The sequence below is a fragment of the Anolis sagrei genome, chromosome 3 (genome assembly GCF_037176765.1).
Source record: "Anolis sagrei isolate rAnoSag1 chromosome 3, rAnoSag1.mat, whole genome shotgun sequence".
NCBI lineage: Eukaryota > Metazoa > Chordata > Lepidosauria > Squamata > Dactyloidae > Anolis > Anolis sagrei.
The window spans coordinates 70,275,565-70,293,228 of NC_090023.1; the positions used below are offsets into that span (position 1 = coordinate 70,275,565).

General features: G+C 38.5%; 1 protein-coding gene across 1 annotated transcript in view; it reads left to right on the forward strand.

The window, feature by feature from the left end:
• The window catches only part of MRPS6 (mitochondrial ribosomal protein S6), a 40,812-nt gene extending 23,916 nt beyond the window's left edge, over positions 1 to 16,896 (forward strand). The window contains exons 2-3 of the mRNA XM_060770376.2: positions 4,992 to 5,131; positions 16,365 to 16,896. Of these exons, the coding sequence (XP_060626359.1) occupies positions 4,992 to 5,131; positions 16,365 to 16,551 (327 nt within the window). The 3' untranslated portion in view covers positions 16,552 to 16,896. The remainder of the gene's footprint in view (positions 1 to 4,991; positions 5,132 to 16,364) is intronic.
• The last annotated feature ends 768 nt before the right edge of the window (positions 16,897 to 17,664 follow it).

Consider the following 17,664-nt stretch of genomic DNA (forward strand, 5'->3'; position numbering starts at 1 on the left):
TGTATTACTTCACTGTTTATATTTTAAAGTACATACATTTACACCAAAGAAGTCCCACTGAACTTACTGTGAAGTCAGGAAAGCACCAGTATGTAGCATAAAATATTGGTTTTACAATAAATAATTTTAAAAAACCTATACGATAAACAATGTCCACATTTCCATGAACTGGAGCAACAAACACTGTATATGTTATCCCAGAGCTTTTATTCAATTTCCCCTACCCACTGTACAAAAAGTAACTAACAAACAGTGTATCATGAATGGCTACAGATAAAGATGAATTAAAAAAAGAAGCTGAGGGGATAGATTCACCAGTGGCCTTTATGCATGTTCACTCAAATTTAGGTGGCAAGTCCTTGTTTATATTGTAACCACACTCCATGTGTAAGCCATCTATTAATTAACACTATGAGCTGCAGAATATTCTTATAACAAGTGTGAAGATTATCATCATCTTTATTTGTAGACTGCCCTATCTCCCCAGAGGGACTCAGGGTGGTTTCCAACTTATATGACAAATATTCAATGCCAAAAGGGGGGGGGGGGGGGGCATTTAACAAATTACATCAGAACAAACCATATTGAACAATATAAAAGTAGCCTAACTTTAAAATTAATAACAAATAAATTAACTGACAATAATAACTTAAATAACCCACGTGGATATAAAAGTTAATATAAAATTAACATTGATAATATAATAATAATAATAATAATAATAACAACAACACTTTATTTATACCCCACTACCATCTTCCCAAGGGACTCGGTGCGGCTTACATGAGGCCAAGCCCAAAATGCAACAATGCAAGCAATAATAATACAAGCAATTTAAAAATAACAAAATTATAAAACAGTAACACAAGCATTATCAATAGAACAATACATATGGATAGGCCAAATGTAATTAAAATTAAAAATATATGCTGGACATGGGCGAAAAAGTGATGGGGCGGTTTGTGGGAACATACGAGCAGACCTAAAACAATATAAAGTGCTTTGGAGGACAAAGTGCTATGGGAACATTAAGAACAACTAAAAACAACTAAGAATATATAAAACCTTATAAAAAGATGACATGTGCAACAAGCACAGGCTGAAGTCAGTTTCAGTCTCTAGGCAAGATTTAACATGTCTAGGCCAGAGTATAAGTCAAGCATGTTAGTCTTCCTCCTCTCCATATGCCAAAGTGCATAGGTGGGTTTTTAGTGGTTTTTTGAAAGCAAGGAGAGAGGGAGCAATTCTTTTGGGAGAGAGTTCCAGAGGCAGGGAGCAATCACGGAGAAGGCGCCAGCTTTCATTCCACCGACTGTGCTTGAGACGGGTGGGAACGAGAGCAGGGCCTCCTCCGTGGATTGCAAGGCTCAGGCTGGTTTGTATGGAGAGATGCAGTTCTGCAAATAGTCTGGGCCTAAACTGTTAAAGACTACTTAGTGACATAATAAGTTGGCTAAAATCTGTTGCTTGCCTAGAAACATTAGTGGTGGCAAATACTAATATTGAAGCATGAAACTCGTAAAGAACTTTAAAAAAAGAGTGTTTCACAGAAAGAGATCAAAAAGAAAGATTGAAATGCTCCCATCCAAGCTATATCTTCATCCAGTCCTGGAGGTGTTAAACTATTGTTTATACTGTATCTCTAATATAGCCTGCTCCTTCTTAATTTATTTTATCCTTCTTGTAGCCAAAGCTTTCCCAGTATACTGGAAATTTAATATCCTCCTCATGCTGAAAGTCATGAAACTGCTTGTTCTAATCTAGCTCTTATATTCACAGATACAGATCATCACTTTCCTAGTTTCCATGCCAATATATACCAAATTGCAGGAGCAGTGTGTTGCATATAAAACACTCTTATTGTTAAAAGTAAACCAGACAACAAGGTGGTCCTTTTTTGTCCTTTGATTGTACTTGGTGGTACATTTACTGAATACCTCAATATTTCTTAAATGCCCATTCTTAAAAATAAACATAAAATTGTGTTATATCAAAGGGGCCATTTTCCAATAAGAGCCAGTAGGTTTATCTTTAATGTGAGTAGAATGAATGTCAACCATTGATCGAAAAATACTGGTCATATCCAATCTTGTATTCTCATTTTTAAAACATTTGGTGCTGTTTCTACTTGCTTCTTTGTGCTTAACCCACTTCAGATTTATTTGTTTCATGTCAAAAGTGTTGCAAAAATAGTTTATCTAAAAATGATAAAATAAAGAGATCCCAAGCTTGCTAGATAGTTTTAGACCAGTGATTCCCAACCTTTTTTTGACGAGGGACTACTTGAACAGGAACCACTTTGACCAGGAACCACTCTCCAATCTTAGTACCAAAAGGGTTACGAATCAGTTTGTAGTCAACTTTAGATACGGTTTGGTTATTTGGGGTGCTGATTCAGAAAATTGCATTGGATAGACCACATCGACTGTAGTTTCTGATACAGAATATATGCCACCCAGTAGTCATAATCTGCTCGCCCACAGAAAACCATGTTGAATAAGCCTTGGCACTATAAAAAGGTTTTGTGAGACCAGTTGTTATCGTTGCAATGGTGTAGTAACGGTGAGGCCCCTGACCATATTTTAGTTCTTGAGGACCACTGGTGGTCTGCAGACCACAGGTTGGGAACCACTGTTTTAGATCAAAAACAGGCAACAGTGATTCCATTGTTTGTATCTTTAAACAATTCTTCCTCTATGCATGAGACAGGACATTGTGGGCAAGCATACAGTTGTTTGTTCTGCTCCACAGTCGCACAAAGTGGAGAATTCTTCTAGGTAGTGCCATTTTGCCAGGTTGTCTTTTGATCTGCCAACTCTGCTTCTGAGTCGGTTCAGGAATGTTTTTGGGGGAGTGGGAGCATTAACTCCTATCAGATGTTTTTGGGGGAGTGGGAGCATCCTATCCTATAATTGCTGCTTCAGGATATCAACCTGTTTCAAGAATATTCCTTTATTAATACAGTGTCTTTTCAGTCTTAGCATTTGGAAATATGGGAGATTTTTCTCAAGTGCTGGGATTGGTGACTCTCATATCATGAAAAGAAATTAACATTCATAGGTCTTTTATAAACATTCGTTTCAAACCCACAATTTCTGCTTTTAATTTCCATATCTAAATAGTGGATCCTGTCTGAAACACATATCAAATGAAATGTAATATTTGTATAGAATTAAGTAGAATTCTCCTTGGTATCTTTCGGCCTTACGATGTCACTCAAACATGGCTTACAGGCCACACTGTGTTCCATGATTATAGCTGTATTAAATAAATTTGTAGTTATATTAAATAAACTGATATGAAGCCTTATTACATTAAGCAAGTGGTATATTTAATATAAATCTATTTCAGGCACAAATGGTTGAAAAATGTATAAAGACAGGTTCCAAAATTGAACCACAGCCTTAAATAACAGGACAGGGAAAGTTGTCTTTATGAATCTTAGGAAGAATATACTATTTTCTTTTCTCAGATTGGGAGAGAAACTCATACATATTTTCCTGTAATGTGACCTCAGTAATGTGTATAAATTTCTGGATCTGAGAAGCAAGATTATAATTACAATATGATGTTGTCACAAATATGCAGTTAGTGTTATTTCTTTGGAGAAGAGGAGAAACTGACTAATCGGTACATTTGAGACTATAGGCTCTGAAGAATATACCAGTGACACCAGATCTGGGTTTAAACACAATGCATGTAACTTTTATTCAGCATTTAAAACCATATATTGCCTTGGCACCAAGCAGTTCCATTCACACACACATACTCACCAATCCTTTCACAAAGGACTGATCAATTTCCTTTGTAGAAGTGATGGAACGCTGATGCAGCACTTCATTCAACAGCAAAGCCATATCAGAGGAGGTTTCCCTTTTCTATCATTTAGGAGCAATTCTAGTCTATGGCTTCTTTGTTTCATGGTGATAATGTTCATTTTCATGTAATTCTCAGTTCCTTTGATGTCTTTAGTTCTGGTACGCCTGGCCACACTTATGTTGGGGAGGTTCCCTTTGTTGTTCCTCAACTTGGTCCACGCTTAATCCGTTATATCGAAGGGACAATCTCTCATGTCCCCCTTGTTCTCCAACTTAGTTCCTATTCAACCCATCAGGACAAGGGAATCCCCCCCCCCCCCCCCCAAGTGCTATATTTCTTTGACTGTACCAATGCTTGATGTTTTCCATTTATCAGTTCATGGTTCAGATGTTCCTCACTTTTGGCTGTCAAAACCTCCATGCCATCATGCATTGCATCTTCCTCCATTTTGTTGTGTATGCCTCTGGTCTTCAGGTTCTTCTTTAGCCCAAACACTTACATTTGCTACAAAGTTATTCTAGATCACTGTAGAATGTTATTTTTCCAATTCAGACACCCATTCTCACAATATTGCCAAACACTTACATTTGCTACAAAGTTATTCTGGATCACTGTAGAATGTTATTTTTCTAATTCAGACACTCATTCTCACAACATTGCCCAGTTGTCTTGTGTTTATCCATTCTATGATAGCTCTCTTTTCCCTCTGGCTTGAGGTGCTAACGTCATATAATATTTGTTTACTCCATCCCCACTCCACCCTTAAGTTGAATTATGTTAAATGCAGTCCTTGAATCTATCAGGCTTTTGAACTTTCTTGCCCACCATATCTTGAAACTGTACTTAATTCTTGGTTTATTTGATTCAGACTTGGATTTCGATTTTAAAGTTTCCATTCCAAAACTTAAAATAACCCCCTCTGTTCTTTAAGGAACACAACCAGTCATGTTTTTCTAAATCAGTAGTATTTGAATATGCAATTCTGAAAATGTACAGTGATACAAATTCACTGTTTTGACATTTGACATTATATATTCAGAAATTATGAGAAAGGTTTGGCTTTTAGGATCTAATTTCTTCTTCATTATTTTCTAGTTAGGTAAGTATCAGCAGTAAGTGTCATTAACTGGACTAGATTAACACATTTGTGAATATTCTTCCTTTGTTTATAGCCGGAGACAGCTGCAACACTAAAACGCACAGTGGAAGCTTTGATGGAAAGGGGAGCAGTGGTGAGGAATTTGGAGAACCTGGGAGAAAGAGCCCTGCCATATCGAATCTCAACACATAGCCAACATCACACCAGAGGAGGGTAGGAAGCTTGCATCACATTTTAATAGATTTTTTAAAGACAGATGTTTAAGGCTGCAGTGGAAAGAAGTGATAGGAGCTCATCAGAAACAGTGTGTGTATCTGAAGCTTGAACTGATGTTTCAGCACTTTTCCCCACTGCACAGTGGAGCACCTGATCATCAGTCTAAGCTCTGCTTGCTGTTTTCCCCAGTGTACACATATCAGTTCTTTGGATTGCAGCCCATGTCCAAATATAATTACAAAAGATCTTAAATTCCATTGAGAATTAACCATTTTTTTTCTTAATTCCACTCTCCCCTAATAAGTTTGGTGTCAAATTGCAAATGGAAATGCAAAAGGAGAGTTGAAAAGTATATTGTTGTGATTGAATTCATTATTCAATTATAGTAATCAATTAATATGAACCTTTGAATTATTTATATCAGTCTGTCACTATTGTCTCATCAGCGTATACTTTCCCCTCCATACAATAGATATGCAGCATATTGTTGTGAATGTTTCCTTCTAAGACTGCATCCTTCTACATTCAATTTATTTTCTTTGCTCAGAAGCATTACTTCTGTAGATTTTTCCATTCAGTAATCATCCCACCCAATGATCCCACTACTTCCAATATACTGACTAATTCTAAAATACTGGTTAAAGATGACAGCACATGGTTAAAAGGAGAAAACTAGCTATTTGTTTGGAGGTAAATTCTTTGCCAAACATAAAATAGTGTTTTGTCCTGTTGAAAATTAAGATGTTTTGTTGTGTGAGAATGGACTGCAGAATATGTGCTTTAATTGCCGAACTCATGGGGTTGTTGCTGTTCCTGATAAACTCCCTGAGAATACCTTTTGAAAGAGAGCTGCTTCCTCAGCAAGGATGGAGGAATGTTGCTAAGCAACTATGAGTGCACAGAGACTGCATTCAATAATCGAAATAACAATTTGCAATCTCTCACCCTGACATTTTAGGGTACAAATGTGTGTGACCTGATGGGCAGTCTGTGCAGCTTACCCCTTGCTACTTGTGGATGCGTCAAATGGTAGTATGATGGAGCAAATTGTTGAATTTGTCTCTTCAAAATGGCACTGAAAATGATTTTGGGATTGAAAGTGTCTTTACTTATATGGAAATAACACACACACATGAAGCATCCTAGATATCTATTATGTAGACTTCTTAACTGTTTTCCCCAGACAGAAACATTTAATAGCCTCAGATCATTTTTTGTGTATTATTTACACAGAATTAGGCCTAAAGGTAGATATTTTATGAAATAGTCACCTATAATATTGTAAGCAGTAGTCCCCATTTTTTACACATTACCCATTAATGGTTTTTCTTGTAGCAGACAAAAATAGTAGTGGTTTTCAGAGGAAGAAATTGTGTTGGTCAAAGTTGTTTGCAAAAAAGGATCTGAGAACTCTTCAGAACATGTGTTCTACCTCAAGTGCAAGTGTTTGGATATTTAAGTTCTTGGGCCTCCTAGTGATGTTAAACCACTGAGCTGCTGAACTTGCTGACCTAAAGGTTGGTGGTTCAAATCCTGGGAGCAGGGTGAGCTCCTGCTGTTAGGCCCAGCTTCTGCCAACCTAGCAGTTTGAAAGCATGCAAATGGGAGGAGATCAATAGGTACCACTTCTGTGGGAAGGTAACGCTGCTCAATGCAGTCATGTTGGCTACATGACCTTGGAGGTGTCTATGGACAACTCTGGCTCTTTGACTTAGAAATGTAGATGAGCACCACTCCCAGAGTTGGACACAACTAGACTTAATGTCAGGGGAAACCTTTACTTTTCCCAGTATGTTCTTGATTTATTCCCCACAAACATTCCTGTAGACCTGTAATGCAGCTCACTTGACTTCTTATTGTGGGCAGAATTCAGTTCACTAGAATTCTGATTTGATTATTCAGGATAGGACTTTTTTCTGCCTACAGGATAATTCAGTGGCTTCAAAAGTTGAGCTGGAGGTCCTGTTTAGCCTTCAAATTCAGAAGCAAGAATGCTATTTTATACCATTTTCAGAGGAACAAGAGTAGGAGGGAGGCTCTACTTAATGGATTTCCCTGGATGCCTTCTTGGTCAGTCTAAGAAATGAGTAGTACTCAGTGCTCAATAGTAGTAGTTCTCAACTTCCTGTTCATTTCAGACCGCCAAATCCATGTAAGCCCTAGCCAGCATAGCTAAGAGACCTCCACAATGTATGAAGGACCAAACATTGAGGGCCACTGTTCAGGAGAAAATGTTTCTGCATAGAAATGTTGGGCGAGCCTATAAAGCATTGGTTCTCAACCTGTGGGTCCCCAGGTGTTTTGGCCTACAACTTCCAGAAATGCCAGCCAGTTCATCAACTGTTAGGTTTTCTGGGAGTTTCTGTGATGTTGGAACCTTCTGTACTTGTATGTTGTTCCAGAGGTCTATGGAGAAAAAGCAAAAACTGAACATGTGAAAGCTGAACATGTGAAAGCTGAGTTAACAATATTTTTTTCGTGTTCAACAATTTGTCTCAAAAATGTTCTGTACTTTTCCCCCTTGGGATCTACATTGTACAGCTCCTACTACCCCATTTCTATTTAAAAAATCAATTGTGGTTCTTCATGTCTAGCATATTTGCTAGCAGATTGAATCATAAAATTGTGTTGCTTGCACAAGAGGTTTTTTTTTTTAATGTTGGATGACTTGCTAAGTAAATAGACTTTAGTTCAATTGGATACTAGAAACTTTCATGAGTGGATACTGACAAATGTATATAGTTGTGTTTTTCAAGGATGTTGCCCTTCTATTCTGAGCTGAAGTATCCTTTCTGAAATAACAACAAAAAAACCAAAACAAAACACTTTAGCAAACAGGGTTGAAGTACAACCTGTATTTTCAAATGGGGCCTTGTGTTCTGTCAGGCATGGAAATACTGGAGCCACAGTTGTTATGCAGAACCACCACTAAGACTGAAAAATCCTAAACCCATTTGTCTGGGGATAAGCCATATTGACAAAGTTGAAGTACTTTGGCCACATAATGAGGAGACAGGAAAGCTCAGAGAAGACAATCATGCTGGGGAAAAAGGAAGGAAAAAGGAAGAGGGGCTGATCAAGGGCAAGATTGATTGCATCCTTGAAGTGACTGGCTTGACTCTGAAGGAGCCTGGGGGAGGTGATGGCCAACAGGGAGCTCTGGCATGAGGTCACGAAGAGTTGGAAATGACTGAACGAATGAACAACGACAACAAGCCATATTGAACCCTATGGAGCTAGGCATATTGTATATAGCCTTAACATTCAAAGGGATGTTTCCACCTTTAAGGCTGAGAAAAGGTGTTTTGTTGCTCTAAGGTTCTACAAGATCCATTTGCAAACTGATCAAGACTAACATGGCAGTGTATTTGAATTCTACCAGTAGGATTGGCATAAAACAGCTTTGTCTTATGGACAGTGAAGGTCCTTCTGTTATACTAATGGGCCCTGTCAACCAACCTGTGCTTCTTTGGTTACAGTCAGTTTCTTATCCATTCAGTTATTTTTCCTGTGAAAAAGGCAGCCCACTTCCACTCCCCCACTTTCTTTTAAGACATGCTTGCAGACTGCCGAGTATGAATGATGGGTGGCTGTATGCACTCAGAAGACTCTCCTTGTCAAATGCAGTGTGTTGCAGCACTGTAGTGGGCTGCTTCAGTGACACCTTGGCTTTCCCTGTAGTGACTTTAGCAATTCCAGTCACACTGCCCTGTATCAATGCCCCAAAGCCCTTTTCCTCCACTTTTGGGATTTGAACTTGTCCTTGCTCCAGGTAGCCTCTTTTTCCACCGGTGCAGGAGGAGCTGACTAGAGAGCTGTAGATTGCATATAATTCCATGTATTTTATGTCTGTGTGCCTTCAAGTTGCCTGTTGACTTATAGTGACTCCATAGGGTTTTCTTAGGGGCTACAAAATGAGTCATTTGGTCTTTACCAGTAATGTTTACTAGCAGTAAGAAGGACCTCTGGGATTCTTATTTTGCTTCTTGCCTGGTGGTGGGTGCTATTTTAATCTTTCCCCAGCCACACAATCCATGGTATTCATCTTGATTTATTAAGGCTTCTGTGGCCAAGTCTGAAAATTATGATGGCATAATGAAATGCTGAAGTTAGCCCTTTATAAAAGATGGAAATTTTCTGTGCACTTTCTTAGCCAGCTTCTCCCTTGGGCACACTGTCACACTCCATCACCTGAAAACAGTTTTCCCAGTAGGATTCCAGAGCAAGCTTTGGCCCAGGTGCTTCTCTGATGCTGATTAATTTTTAAAAAATCCCATTTGGGAATAATTGTTCTGTACATTCAAAGTCGGATAAATTGAATCTTAGTCTGCGTATATTAGAAGATCCAACCATTCCTTTTTTAAAAAGTCCTTTGATCTGAAACAAAAATTCAGCAATATCGTTATCTGACTTTTAGTTTCTTTGCAAGGGGGAAATATTATTTCCCTGTATTTAAATTGAGCTTCTATTAAAAAGCACCCAAATGTCAAAAACAACTGTGATTTCCACCATGAACTGGTGGGATTTTTCTGATTTGTTTGTTCTGCAGTAATGATGCATCTGATCTCTTCTAATGGGAAATATATTACTGTATATACTTAAGTATAACCCTAGTTTTTCAGCCCTTTTCTAGGCTGAAAATGCCCCAGCTTATACTCAGGGGAGGGTCCTGGTGGGAGGGCGTGGGGCTGAAAGGAGGGCTGCTTTCAGTCCCACATTTTCCTGCCAGGACCCTCACCTCTCTGAACAACAACCCAGCTCTCTTTTCTCTCCTCCTCTCTTGTGCAGTGTGCACCTTCCTCTCCTCTCTTGGCGTCAGCCTTTCCCACTTTTCCTTATTCATATACACACAGCATTTCCCCCAAAATATACACTGAACAATGTTAGAAAAATGGTTTAATCAGAGTTGGACACTCTTATCTTAAATTACAGTTTTATGTAAATATTCAAAATATTTAACCTACTGTTGCCTCAATTAATGTGATTTTATTAGTATCTATTTATATTTTGAATTTTACCAGTAGCTGCTGCATTTTCCACCTTTGGTTTATGCTCAAGTCAATAAGTTTTCCCAGTTTTTTGTGTGGCAAAATTGGGTGTCTCGGCTTATATTCGGGACGGCTTATATCATTTTTTATTTATTTATTTAGGGCGTATATATCCCATCCTACCTCTGCAGAGGGACTCAGGATGGCTAACAAATCGGCACCCCATGGCGCCCACATCAAAAACATAGATACACAATTTAACGGCAATATAATAATAACAATATAAAATAATATAAAACAATATAAAACAGTCTAAAAACAGTCTAAAAACAATCAATCAGTCAGTCAGTCAGCGGTCACCGGTTTAAATCATCATCCAAGGGGCAGTCCATCAGTTCTATATAAGTCAACATGTCAGCAAGTCAGCCTAATCTACAAAGGCCTGATCCCATAGCCAGGATTTTACTTGTTTCTGGAAGATCAGGAGGGATGCGGTGGATCTAATGTCACTCGGGAGGCAGTTCCATAGCTGGGGGGCCACCATAGAAAAGGCCCTGTCCCTTGTCCCTGCCAGACGCGATTCTGACAATGGGGGAACAACGAGCAGGGTCTCCCCAGATGATCTAAGTACTCTAGGTGGATCATAGCGGGAGATACGTTCAGACAAGTAAACTTGAATCCAGGATTTTGTGGCATCTCTGTAAATATCATTGGACCCTTGTTTTTCCCCCTCATATTCCCAACTCCAGGACCATCCCAGGTTTTGTTATTCCATGTGAGAAGCACTAGCTATAATATCTGCATGTCTATTCACTGCTTATTGCTTTAAATGATGGCGAACATGATCCTTACTTGTATGTTTGTAGAGCTGCTGGATTGCACACAATACCACTATTGTTGGCGTGATAACCTGTTCCTCTCGTGATAAGCTGTGTTTCTAGCCCTGAATTGCAGCTGTTCTTTCTTCTTGCTATGTCTCCTTCCCTCCTCAGCATACCTAAAGGATAATTACAAAAGGATAAGAAGGTCCATTCTCAAGGAGGCCCTGTTTTTCATATACAAAAGATCGGATCTCAGGCCCAGCTTCGATGCTGAAAGTGTTGTCTGATGCTACAAATGCCACAGTCTTGTTGCAACTGCTGCGTTATTTTTAATCAGTAGATAAAATTTCTGGCTGGTGAGAGACACAACAAAGACAATGTAGCTACAGCTCATCTCTCTCTCTCTCCACCCCCCTTGCCTCTAGTTATCAGCAGCTTTCACCGCAGTGGAAATTTCCACTGTCTGCCTTTTGTGAGCAGGAGTGTTATAACTTACCCTCTTTGGGAGAATGGAATCCGTTTCTTCTTTAAAGCAGCCCTGACATTCTCATTTAGAGGTGTAATGAGAACATTTAATGAAACATTAGGAAAGGGTTGTGCTGGGAGCATAGAAGGATTATTTCCAAAGGATGCAGACATGAGGGGATCAGAGCATAGAGATTTTACACCCTCTTGTTTTGTCAGGATTAGGTGAATTTATCAAAACTCCCCAGGAATAATACATTTGGGCCTTTGCAAATCCTCTGGAATTCCACTCTTGCTCAGTTTTGTAATAAAGCGTCATTAAGACTGAATGATACAAATCCCAAGGCCATGGAGAAGATCCCCTTTATCCAGTAAGACAAGAGTTCCTCAATTTGCATCGTATGATGTAGATAGTACTCCTATAGCTAAATAGAAAGATGTTTTTTAGAGTCTTCCAGTCATCATAAAGAATATAACTGATCTGTACTTTCCAGATCAGTGTGATACATCACTTATATGTAAATCTATTCCATATTCCCCTCTCTCTTCTGTTGGTATATTAATTTACCTATGATATACATGAGGTCAACATGATGTTCATTTGAAAATACTCCCCCAAGACTTTGGAGACACAAGGGTGTTTTCATTTCGTTCTGTATTAAGAAATATTAATGGAGCCCTCAGTTGCATAATGGGTCAAACCCTTGTGTCGGCAGGAGTGAAGACCGACAGATCAGAGATTAGAATCCGAGAAGAGCATGGATGAGCTCCCTCTGTCAGCTCCAGCTCCGCATGTGGAGACATGAGAGAAGCCTCCTACAAGGATGATAAAACATCAAAGCATCTGGGCGTCCTCTGGGCAACGTCCTTGCAGACAGTCAATTCTCTCCCACCAGTTTCTCAAGTCTCTCCTGACACAATAATAATAATTAAGAAATATGAAATATTAATTAGCCTTATTGTACACATGTTTGTATGTGAGTAAAGCTAATGTGGTGTAGTGAATTGAGTGTTGTATTTTGGGCTCTAGGAGGCCAGGGTTTTGAATGCCTACTTAGCCATTGAAATCCATTTTGTGACCTGGAATGATACTCTTTTCAGCTTCAGAGAAAAACAGTGGCAAACTTCCTCTGAATAAACCTTGCGTAGAAAACCCTAAGGTCCAATTGAAGCCATATAACAACAACATGCTTGTATATGTCACGAAAAATAAATGTTTGTTTCTGGGATTTGTTGGCACATAGCTGGGATGATTTTTTTTTCTGGTGAGGATTTGCAGAGCCTTCTTCCCTGCGCTCTGTAAAGGCAGGGAGGCACACATTTGGATGCAAAGCCTTTATAAAATACACATCCAAGTTGCCTGGAGGGGATCGGGTGTGCACATCACTTCGAACAGCGTCTCAAACTGACAGGATGCAGGCAATTTTTAATTAATTTCAGCATGAGCTGTAATGGATGCTGCAAGATGCTTTCATTGTTGGCTTCACGTTTTGAACAGGTGGGCCGTCTCTAGAACTACTCTCTGTGGTGGATTGGTTTGATTTTAATCACAAATTTATGTCCAGTTTTCTGGGATAACTACAAACCCTGCAGTCTGACCCCTCAAATGCTCTCTAAAGAAATAAGAAGTGTGCTTAAACCACATAGGTTTGGTTGTATCAATAGTACTTCCTCTGTACAGGTTCTCAGATGCACATTTGTGAAGCATGTTTCCAAAAGGTATCAAATCCATTTGAACAAATTGTTTTTTTGTTGGTATTGTTGAAGTCTTTCATGGCCGGAATCACTGCATTGTTGTGAGTTTTCCGGGCTGTATGGCCATATTCCAGAAGCATTCTCTCCTGACATTTCGCCTGCATCTATGGCAGGCATTCTCAGAGGTTGTGAGGTCTTTTGTTGTTTATTTGTTCAGTCGCTTCCGACTCTTCGTGACCTCATGGACCAGCCCATGCCAGAGCAGCCAACCGTCGCCACTCCCAGCTCCATCAAGGTCAGGCCAGTCACTTCAAGGATAACATCCATCCATCGTGCCCTTGCCCTGAACCAATTGTACAGGAATTTTTAAAAAATGTGCTGAGGATATGCATTCTTTTGCTATAAAATGCAATTTTTCAAGCCCTGTACTGAAATGATTTGACACATTTGGATAGTTTTGATCTGTACATAATACTCTACTCTTAGCCAACAACGTGCTGCCACCTAGAACTTATTTTTCAGTTTTTGGGGATTTGGTACCTTTTGGAAATAAACTCAACATTTATCCCTGTGAGTCTTTGTCTGGAACACCTGTTGGAGGGGAGTTGTGCTATTAATGTGGTTGAAGAATGATTAAGTCCCTGCCAACATGTTGCTTCTCCATGTCAAGTATTGTTATCTCATTGTATTGTTCATAATGACACACAAGAGTTCTGCTGTTCTGTTTCATATACAATATTTCTTTTCTGAAAGCAACATTATTATAGCCTGAGACTAATAATAATAATAATAATAATAATAATAATAAAATAATAACAACAATAAAATTTCTAGAGCGCCCTCTCTCCTCAGAAGGACTCATGTAGAAAATAAACCATAGAGTAGAGTAGAGTAGAGGAGCAGACAGGAAATTATGCTGAGAATTTCAGGCAGTAGTGGAAGAATGAAAATTGAATCTACAGTTTGGCAAAAGCTTGGAGTTCTTCAGTCTAGCATGATGAGCTGCTGAATGAATGCCAAGAAGCTTTAGTTGGGGCTGTCAGTATGTAGGTATGACTTCTGCAATGGTGCCCCCTACTGCCAACCCCTAAGTGGCTCTACAGATTTCTTTTGAACCTCCAAATAAGGATTTTGGGGTGCTCAAGGGGATTCAATTCAGAGAGGACCCCCTGCATCCTCAAGTTCTACTGATTGAAGCAGCTCCATCAGCTGATTAATGCTCCCGATTTTCAGTCAGGAACATGTTTATTATGCTTGTTCTCTTGGCTAAGAAAGTGGGATGGGGAAGAACCCATAATATTTTGTTGGAATAGATATTTTTTAACAGGAGACATGCTTATGATGTATAATTGTAGATCTCTGATGGTGTGCATCTGTTCTTGGTAGCCTTCCCCAAATACAAACATGGCAGCCCAGAATGCAAAGTTTTCTTTTTCATGATCTCTATTGTGTCTTTCCTACAATTTCTGTCAGCTGTGCAAAGCAATAAAATACTCTCTAGAAGCCAACCATTACCTGTTATGTTAAAAAAATTGAATTCTGCAATGATATTTTCACAGAAAATATTACACACTCAATTTTTATGCGATAGCTGATGAATAATTTGGCAAATCAACAAGATCCTCCTCTGGCATTAACCAACAACCAAACCTCATATTCAAAGTCGCACAGAAACCATAGCGAAGATGATAGGTCATGTAGTTGTCAGCGCATTTCAGTCACATATTCAGATGCTCTTCCTCTCTATAGGAGCCTCTGTTGAATTTATTTTGGTTGCAAAGAAACAAGCTTTCCTAATCTCGGAATGGAGCACAAAAGCCAGTGGCAAGGACTATGTGAGTGGGCATCCATATGTCTTGTCCACGCAAATAACCATTTGAGCAACAATTTAAGATAAGTAGTTGGGCTTATTGATGAAAGCTTCTGCTTTATTATGTGTGCAATAGGAAGGTCAAGGGGAAAAACATGATTGCAGCAGTTTGTGAAAACAACGGTAACTTTAAGCTTCCCGTCAAACAATGTAATTATTCAGCTATGCTAGTGTTTTGATTGCCTTATTCTTGGCCATGTCCTTGATTGTGCTTGTCCTTGTTTTTATGCTTGTAAAATTGTATTCTGTCTAACTTTTGAAATTGGAACCCTTAAATATCTGGTAAAAGCAAAAGTTTTTAAGTATATTGTAAAAATAATTCTAAAGAATGTGTTTCTTCAGTACATGTTGGCCTTTTAAAGCTGTCGAAGAAGCCCAAAATAATGGTTTTCTTTCATATTTTCTATTTTTTATTACTTTATTTAATTTTTCTCCCAATATTGGAAGAATTACAGCTTCTAATATAAATCAAAACTATAGAATAATGCAAAAGCTACAATGCAATTAAATAAACAATCATATTAAAGATATTTATTTAAAACAATTAAAAAAGGCACTCACAAGATAATAAGGATTTTTTTTTCGTGTCAGGAGCGACATGAGAAACTGCAAGCCACTTCTGTTGTGAGAGAATTCACTGTCTGCAAGAACGTTGGCCAGGGGACGCCCAGATGTTTTGATATTTTACCATCCTTGTGGGAGACTTCTTTCAGAATGTTTTATTTATTTATCGTGTCAGGAGCAGACCAAACGGTTGCGTTTCATTTTTTAACAAACAAACAAACAAAACACAAAGTTTGCAAGCTTGGTAGTTGATTAAATGTCCTTTGACCAGTAGCTGGCCACTTGGAGTGCCTCTGGTGTTGCTGCAAGAAGGTCTTCCATTGTGCATGTAGCAGGGCTCAGGTTGCATTGCAGCAGGTGGTCAGTGGTTTGTTCTTCTCCACACTCACATGTCGTGGATTCCACTTTGTAGCCCCATTTTTGAGGTTGGCTCTGTATCTCGTGGTGCCAGAGCGCAGTCTGTTCAGTGCCTTCCAAGTCACTCAGTTTTGTGTGTGCCCAGAAGGGAGTCTCTCATTTGTTATCAGCCATTGATGGATGTTCTCGGTTTGAGCCTGCCACTTTTGGACTCTCGCTTGCTGAGGTGTTTCAGCGAGTATCTCTGTAGATCTTGGAAAACTATTTCTTGATTTGGGTCGTTGACGTGTCTCTCAGGATGACAATACAGTATGCCCCAATTAAAAAGTCTTCTATGAAGACCTTTATTCTTGGATCTTTATGCGTGAAAGTCCAAACAAGCTCTGTTTTATTTTGAAACTGCAGTGATACGTAAGAGGGGGAAAGTTTCATATTTCTGATTTTCTAAATGTGTTTTTCCTTTTTTACAGGTATTTTTTGGTAGATTTTGAATCTCCGGCAACAGTTATTTCATCTGTGAAGGACCATTTAGGACGTGATATTGATGTAATAAGGTCTACTGTTTTAAAGCAGCATGTGACAAAACCAGAAGAATGTATGGGCATCATTGAAGAAAATATTGCCGATAAACTAATTTTGAAAAAGAAGAATAAATAGCAGAAAACTATACAGACATTGTAACCATTAATTTGATTCTAGTCATAAGAATCTAGTTTGTGCAAAATTACCTTTTTGCTATTTCCATCAATATTTTATTTGAATTTTGAAAATCTGCATGTGTCTCCCCATCTACTCAATGTTACATTCATTTTCGAAGTTTATTCTTTCCGCACAATTGAACAAATTGAGACTTACTTCCAAGTTAACGTGCAGGACTGATCAGAATCTTTAAAACTTTGTACACTTAACACAAATGTACTCTCTGGTATATCTACTGTATAATTGTATTTGAAATAAAAATGTATTTGAAATGAATGTATTAAAATTATAAAATGAACACAAGAGAGCTTGGTTTATAAAGGGACAAGAAATTTCAATATGAGTTTCATTTTCTAGCATTTTTTTCTTGTTTTCAGTGCAAATAAACTTCACCCAACCATGCTAAGAAGATGATATGGCTATATTTAAAAAACAATTTTTATTTCATTTCTTTCAATCCATAAAAGGTAAAGGTAAATGTTTGGGTGACTTTTGTGCTATCTATGTATTCCCTAGGGTACTGACGGCATGGATGTGTTTTCACAACATTGCTGCTCTTGCTTAAATCAATATAATATTCCTCCACTGGTTCTTGTTATAAAAGAATCAGTAGATACGATGTGAAGATAACTTTTCGTGCTCAAGTATTGTAGGGTCTTGTAAATTGTAAAATATGTATTTAACCAAGGATGGGAGCAGTCAATGCTCATGAAGACCAGCTTTTCCTCTGTACCCTGCATAGTGGTCTGCACAACCAATTGGTTGAAAGTATAACTCCTACTGAGCAGAAATCATTATTGGTTTGCACTTCTGGTTTTCAGTCTAGATTTGGAGTCAAGTTTTGGAGTCAGTGGGTTCAGGGTTTAGAACATCTATATTCACTCCTGATGTAGAACACAATCTCTCAGAGAAAGATATCTTGTAGTACCTTTGAGACTAATAGGGAGAAAGAAGTTTGTAGGGTAAGCGTTCTGAGACTCATTAGATGCAAGTCACGGCAATGCCTTTGAATAAGCCTTCAGAGATAAGGCCATAATCCTCCAATCCCTGGCCAAATCCTTTCATGTACTA